Genomic DNA, 7,846 nt, shown 5'->3' on the forward strand with positions numbered 1-7,846 from the left:
CTACACTGTCGTTGAAATAATAATATGATTCTCGCATTAATCTACCAATCACTGACTATGCTTGCTCGCTATTTTCTGTAACAATTGCTATTAACTTTCTTGACTTATCACATTTTTTTTCAATATGCTATAATCTGAAGTAATATTGAAAAATATTATGAAATATAATGTAACATGTATTAATTTTATATAACATGCTGTAGCATAATACAATATACACGTGTAGTATAAAGTGACAAAATGCTACATATGATAACATAATAGAGTAAAGTACCGTATAATATATTATGGTATAACATGAAACTATAAAATGTAACATAACATAGTGCAATATAAAATACTATAATAAAAATAGATAATCTGCAACAAAATATAATAAATTAAAATAATATACAATATAGAATAATACATTATACTGCAAACTTTATATATTGCGTGTAACATTGTATAAAATAAACTAGTGTTATATAACATGATGAAACCTATTATAATGTAATGGAGTGAAATCTATTATAATCTAATATAGTGCTATAATACAGTATGGTATAGAAACAACATAAAATACAATATTGCGTTGCAATATATTATAATATAAAGGTGTAACATAATAAAACATACCACAATGAAATACAACATAATATACGAATATCTAATGTAACATAAATGAGTCTATTATATAGCAGGAAATAACGCAATCTAATATAAAATACGACATGAAACTATGGTAAGAGATAATTAAATGTAACATAATTTTATTTAAAAGCATTATGTAGTAAACAAGTACATCAAAAACTCTGAAATCAGCTCACCGGCTATTATTGTTGAGTCATTGTGTTGTAAACTGAAGCCATGTTGCCAGCCATTTGCATTAATGATGTGCCCATTGTGACTAGATTATCCTGTGGAGGTTGGTTAGCCATAGCACCACCTTGAGCACCACCTGCAAGTGCAGCACCTACCGCAGCACCCGCATAAGCACCTGCTATGGCACCTGCTGCTCTACCTGCTTCAGCCGCTATAGCAGAAATTGAACTGCCTGCTCCACCTGCAGCACCTTGCGCTGGAGCGACCGTCTGCTCCCTGTAGTCTGGAGCACAAGACTGAAAATTATAAAAACATACAAAATATTTATGAGAGCACTCCAGCAAATATATACAATGATATAAAATTGTAATATAAATATGAAACTTTTTTACTGAAAAAATTAATTTTTTAATATATTAAATATTTTTTGATTAATTACCACCAATTTAAATTAGCTTTAATAATTGTCTACATTGAAAATGGTTAATTAAATTTAATCTAACAAATTTAATTATTTAAATAAATTTAATTAATCACTTAAATTGAACTAATTGAAATTTAATTACTAAATTCAACTAGTTAAAAAAAATTTTTTCAGTGTGTCAAACTCCTTATATTCAGGTTTTTAGACTGACACTCTAACAACTGCACTAATCAATCATCAATTCTGATGATTGATTATTGATTATTTGACAATTGATGTTGGCTTGTCAAACCGTTGGCCGGCACATCTGTCCAAAACCAAGCTCTTGCATTAAGACAAAAAATTGCACTACTTGGGAATTAAACCCAAGTGTTTATAATCCCTGCTTAGCAAGCTACTATCTGCAATACTCTACCACCTTACTGTGCTATAAAATAGTTGTGCACCTATTTATTACACATGAATATGTGTAATAGAATATGCAAAACTATAAGCAAAATATAGATAAAATTTTACTTGAAAGTTCAAAGTTCTAGTGACCTCATAGAAGTTTGCCAAAATTAATACTTTTATATAGTAAAATTTTAGTTTTAAACTTGCCTATGCTTGCAATAAAACACCGTTTTAGTAATAAAAATGAAAACAATTGTAAATTGTAAGCAAAATAAAGTAAACTGATATGGAAAAATGTGATATGTAAAATGAGGCCCTCTGTCTGTCATCACACACCGCATACATTCCTTCCATTTTCTAAGGCAACAGCAGTCTATACAAAAAGAGTAACTCTATAGAGACAAAGATTGAGGGCTTTTATTGAAATTTGTTATTAAACTCTCTGACATATATCATATCTCATCAATTCCTGTAGTTCTTCAGACCGATCCAAATTTAGCATCAAACAATTTTTTTGATTGTAGCCGATAAAATAATTTAAATTTCACACTTTTAAAAAAAATTTACTTTTTAAAATTTGAGAGTAAAAGTTAAGCAAAAGTACAAAATGCACCGCATTTATCCGGTTTATAAGAAAAAGTATTCATTCAATACTATGAAGCCAACACTCACCCAGCCTCCAGCGTCTCGTATAAATGTACATATATTAGCAGATTCCATTATATCAACACCCATTTCCATCATCTCCAAACCAAGGTCCCCTCTGTTCCGGCGCAGGCATTGCACTGTCAAGTCCACTATAGTGTTGACAATCTGTTTTAAATAGAGCAAAAAATATTTATTCTTAGAGCGTTCATCGAGTTTAATTATAAATATAAATCTGAGTGTGTGCTTGTTTGTCATTTGTTGGTCTGTTGTCCGAATGTCCAACTAAATCGATCAAAATTTAGGTACAAAAATCTGTTTGCATTGCCATTGAGTTCTTACTATTTATTACACCATTTGGCCTGCTTGTGATACTATAGATCAATCGGCTAAAAATAATTACTAGCAGGCTTGAAGATCATGATTGCATGAGAGATCATGATGCCGTGACTATTATAAGTGCGATTATTTCTAAATAGCAAGCTGGCTGTTTGGGATAGTAGCAGTTTGCTTGACTTTACATCCCTGCATCCTTCAAGTGTATGGTTTTGATCCCTATGAGGGGAGTTTACTTTAACTAGCATTTTGACAGATTTAAAACAAATGTATGTACGATAGTTTAGTGTTACTTTTTATTCTCGTCTTACAAAATTGAACAGCAGTTGAATAAAAATTACGCTCACCTTTATTGCATGCAACTAGTTTTTTTTAAAATATTTTAGTTCAGTTGATTGAAGCGTTCGGTCTTTAGTATAATAAAAAAAAAAGTCTGTCTGTTCATCTGTCTAAAGACACAATAAAAGACAAACTAACACAAAATTGTATTACATTTTATGAGAAGGTTTCGATATTTCTCTATTATTTACATTTTTTTTTGATGTTTGAGATGATCTGGCTGCCAGGATGTTTCAAGATTAAAATCGATGGAGCTTGATTGCAATTAAAACTATCACATCAAACAAAAGTGCGATTATGACGTCTATAGTTGCAAAGAGGCTGACGGAATAGAGATGCTTCAACTTGAATGCAATAGAGGATATCAACTATAGCAAGAATAGCAACTCATGACATATATTTTCTCTCATTTTTTTAACTAACAAAAAACAAGTTGAGTCAATTCTAATCTTGAAACATCCTGGCATTCAAATGACCTCAAATTTAGTAAACAAACGCAAGTGATAGAGAAAATAATAATTTCTGAGCAAATCTACCAAAATTTCGTGCAAGCTAATATTTAAAGGTTGAGACAAAAAATTGACATAAATGGGATTTGAACTGCGTCTGTTAGCCACATGTCGGTGTTTTAGCACAATTGTGCGCATAGTTATTCTTTGTGTTTTATTGACTCGCCTGATAAGCATCTCTGGCCAACTATACTGTCACGGTTCTAGCATAAATAATATTTAGTTGCACTTATTAAATCACATTTAACTAAAATAATTTTAAACATGTTAAACAAAATAAACTGGAAGAAAAAATGTTGCTCAAAGCAAGTTAAAGACTCAAACAGTTTTGCTCCCAAAACTCTACGAGAAAGCTTTTAATGCATTCTTTTTTACTATTACATATAATTGCTTTTATATTTTTGTAAGCACAGAAAAAATGTACTGGAGTTGTCTTGTCTTTCACAATTTTTGTCTTAGTAGCCATGGTAAAAGCTTCATTAAAAATAAATAAATGTATAAATGTATTTCTCTGACGGATTGTTAGAATTGAGTTTTGAGATCTTTTGAATATTTAATTTTTGCCAGTTGCAGCACCCAATCAGAAGTCATGTACTTAAAAGGCTGCAGCACCCAATCAGAGGTCGTGTACTTAAAAGGCTGCAGCACCCAATCAGAAGTCCTGTACTTAAAAGGCTGCAGCACCCAATCAGAAGTCGTGTACTTAAAAAGCTGCAGTACCCAATCAGAAGTCGCGTACTTAAAAGTAATTTTAAGTTCAAGGATATATGCATTCAATGAAGTATATTGCAAAGTATATAAATTCTTTATCAAGAATAGCGGCCTGTTGTATTTTTATAAAGGTTTTCTGGTGCAAAAAGGAAATGACCCAAACGTTTTTAATTCAGCCAGTCAGTGTGTAGCAAAATTGCTACTTTAACGTTTTCACTGTCCTATTAGTAACTATGTCGGGATTTGCCTGTGGCCAGCTGGTGTTTACAACAAACTGATCATTTTTATTTAAATTGTGCAAAAATAAAACTTTTTGCGTATCTTTGCATGTATGCTAAACAGGCTGTATGTAATACCAAAAAACATACAAACAAATTGCATATTTTGCAGCACACAAGTGTAACTTTGTGTGCAATTTTTCTATGAAATCAGTAAAATCAAAAAGCGAATAAACCAATTAATAAATTGGATTAAAACTACCATTGCACCCACTAATGTTTTAGTCACAATCTTTCTTTCCAAATTTACAAAAAGTTGCCTAGATTTATTTCATTTTTGCAGTTTACTCTTTACTTTTAAACTCAACTATGAAGTTTAAAAATAAAAACGTGGAATTAAAAGTAAAGCAGAAACCTTTTACAAAATTTTTAAAAGTCATTTTGATACCCTCTTCTGAATTTTGGCTATAATCACCGCTGAACATCACTATAGCATTTACTTGAATCCCATGACAGTAAAAGTGTTAACTTTGTGCACATTTTTAATGAATGTGCTTTATCGTATGTATAGTGCCTGTATTGTTAAAAAATGTAACAGTTGATTTTTCATTAAGCACATGGTGAAACTCTCGAGTCATCAATGTACTTATTTCAGTGTAACCTGCTCCTTTTCAAAGTGACTTGAATTTATGGCCAGCCTATCATCAATATAGACCCACTCTTTGGCCAATCATGCGTCTGATAGCTAGGTCAATGGTTAAGGTCAAATACATAAGTTTATAGGCTTACGATAAACACACGACCCCAGCAAGGATAGGACGCTTGTATCATCGTTTCGAGCAGTTCTTTGAACATATCAAGAGATTCCTGGTTGTTGCTACACTCCATCTCATGTATCATCTCTCTCACCACTTCAACATAGCCTTTTTCTTGCGCAGCTTGTAGACCTACATGAGAATATTACATAACTGAGGTTTTGTGCTTGAAGCTTCTTTGCCTGTTAGGTGTTAACCAATAGCTTTCGCTAAATTTGGTTTATTAAAAACCCGGTTTTAACCAAAATTTTTTAATATCCTTTTAAATTTTTTTTATAGGCATATTCTTTTTAACCCTCTTTTTATGGACCATGTTATGTTAGAATGAAGATTATCACAGTACTTCTCCGCCACCTGTAACTATGGCTTTTCCTGGCATCTTCAGCAGTAGTTTGCTATCGTCTTCTGTTAGGTATTATTGAGCAACCATTCCTAGCTAGTTGGCTGTTGGCTTGCAAAAGAACTCTTCCAACTTTTGTCGAGTTTTATTTTTAGTCCTGCATGATTGCTATCAATCCTTTGCATTCATGCTAGAACACAGATGAGAACACAATTGTGGCTGCATACCACTCCTAATATACCTAATAGTCCTTATACGGCTTGAACTCGTGACCTATTGGTGATAAGCTAGAACCCTAACCATTGAACCATGACTGCTTCGCTCATAATCTACCTGAACAAAATTTCAAAAGTTGATGGAAGTCATGACATCTTTAAATAAAGGGAAATAAACCTTGGAAAAAAACCTGACAAAAAACTGGCTAAAACCGGCTAATATTCTGCCATGCGTGAGACCATGTTTGAAGTTAATCTATCAAGTTATCAAGTTAATCTGTAAGTGTGTTTACAAATTAAATTTGATGCTAAGTTTTAAAAGCAAAGTTTGGTTTATGGTATAAGCCAAAATCATCAAGGACAACAATTTTTCAACAATTTAACTGAAATTATCCATTTTCGGAGAATTTGTGGTTCAAACTTCAAATTTCGACCACTAAGCATAATAATTTTTAATAGTTTTTAATAGGCCTGTTTGACACAAATACATTTTAACGCTAATTAAATAATTTTAATTTTGGAATGTATCTTACTAAAGCCCAAATTAGTTATATCTGGTAGATTTGTGACAGCCATTTAATAGGTTTGGATAATCAGAGTTTTTATAAATAAAAAATACAAAGAGAAAGGATAATACTAATGCTCTTTCCTTAGTTTTTATTAAAGCTTTCAAAGCAAAATAACCTGCTATCAATAAAAACCTCCGCAAATCAAATTCAAAACCAGAATGAAATTTGTGTATACGAGAATGAAGAAAAATATTTTTTTCTAAAAATCAAAGCATTTTTTCCTAAAAATTGAAACATTCAATTTTTTTCAAAAGTCTCTTTTGATGTGACTAATAAATATGTGGAATTATACATCATTATACAACAAATATTTTATGCTTGGTTAATTTAATTTTAACCAAATTTAGACCACTGCTCTATGATGTCATCGGTTGTATGATTAGCTAGCAGTTTAGTTGCTAAACTCTGGATCATGAATTAAGTTATATATTTTTTTCGAAACTTACGGAAACTAGAGAGAGATTCGCAGATCAATTGAGTCGTTGGATTATTTTTTACATCTATGAATCGACAACCAACAGCAGCCGAAATATCTTCAAGCCCGCAATCATTCATCCTGAAATTAATGACAAAATATAACACATGATTTCTCTATAGCATGAAATTAAAAATAATTGCTTAGTCCAAGCCAACCTAAAATTGCATTTAGGCTCAAAAACTAGGATAGCTGAAAGGTTTGATAGATAACATTATTGATATCGGTATTGATTTGATAGGTAGCATTATTGATATTGGTATTGATTTGATAGGTAGCATTATTGATATTGGTATTAATTTGATTGATACCAAAAATACTGATATTTTCTGATAAAGTCTGTTAAAAATTTGCTCAAGTCCAGCTTTAAGCATTTTTGAAATAATAGCCTTCCAACTGAACCCAAGCCTAGCCTTTTTAAGTATAACAGCTGTTCTTTGTGACTACATTGACCAAAATCTCCGACAAAACTTAAAAAAATTCTTTTGAACAAGTACCAGTGTTTGCTTGGTAAAAAATGGTGTTGAGTCACTTTTAAATATATTTTTCAAGTTTTGTCAAGCGGGAAATGTTTTCCAACAAAACAATTACTTTACCTTTTCAAAGTATACTGGCAAATAACATCTCTACTTCGCACAGTCGATGACATTGTTGAGCTTTATGCAAACGTACGAAAGTTGATTTTTCTTGTCTCTAGTGCCCTCGTCCTAATACTTATGACCTCATAAATATTTGTGAAGATTTTTCTTTCATTTCAGCTGCAAATATTTTAAAAATTTGCTTCAAATATTTTAAAATGTCAAGTAGAACAAGTATATTTTTTCAGCAGAATTAAAAAATTTGAGGTGTCGCAGCGTTTTAGCAACCATTAATTTTTGAATATTTGGATATGTTACTGTATGTTTAGAAAGATCTTTCTTGACTTATAACAATTGGATGAAATCTGAATCACTAGGTGAAAGGCATTCATCACGTGTTGAGAGCTAATCTTATTAAAAATTTTGGTTTTTATAAAATAAAGTTCAATTGTATTAAAAAATATTAACAAATTAC

At 31.3% G+C, this 7,846-nt stretch overlaps 1 protein-coding gene across 1 annotated transcript; it reads right to left on the reverse strand.

Annotated features, from left to right (window-relative positions):
• Positions 1-815: 815 nt before the first annotated feature.
• On the reverse strand, positions 816-6,873 carry LOC137397967 (uncharacterized). Its single transcript, XM_068084064.1, has 4 exons — positions 6,765-6,873; positions 5,169-5,326; positions 2,294-2,434; positions 816-1,100 (listed from the first exon to the last, which is right to left on the reverse strand). Exons 1-4 carry the CDS (start codon positions 6,871-6,873, stop codon positions 816-818), a joined length of 693 nt encoding a protein of 230 aa, XP_067940165.1.
• Between the last annotated feature and the right edge of the window lie 973 nt (positions 6,874-7,846).

The sequence above is a fragment of the Watersipora subatra genome, chromosome 6 (assembly GCF_963576615.1).
Source record: "Watersipora subatra chromosome 6, tzWatSuba1.1, whole genome shotgun sequence".
Taxonomy (NCBI): Eukaryota; Metazoa; Bryozoa; class Gymnolaemata; order Cheilostomatida; family Watersiporidae; genus Watersipora; species Watersipora subatra.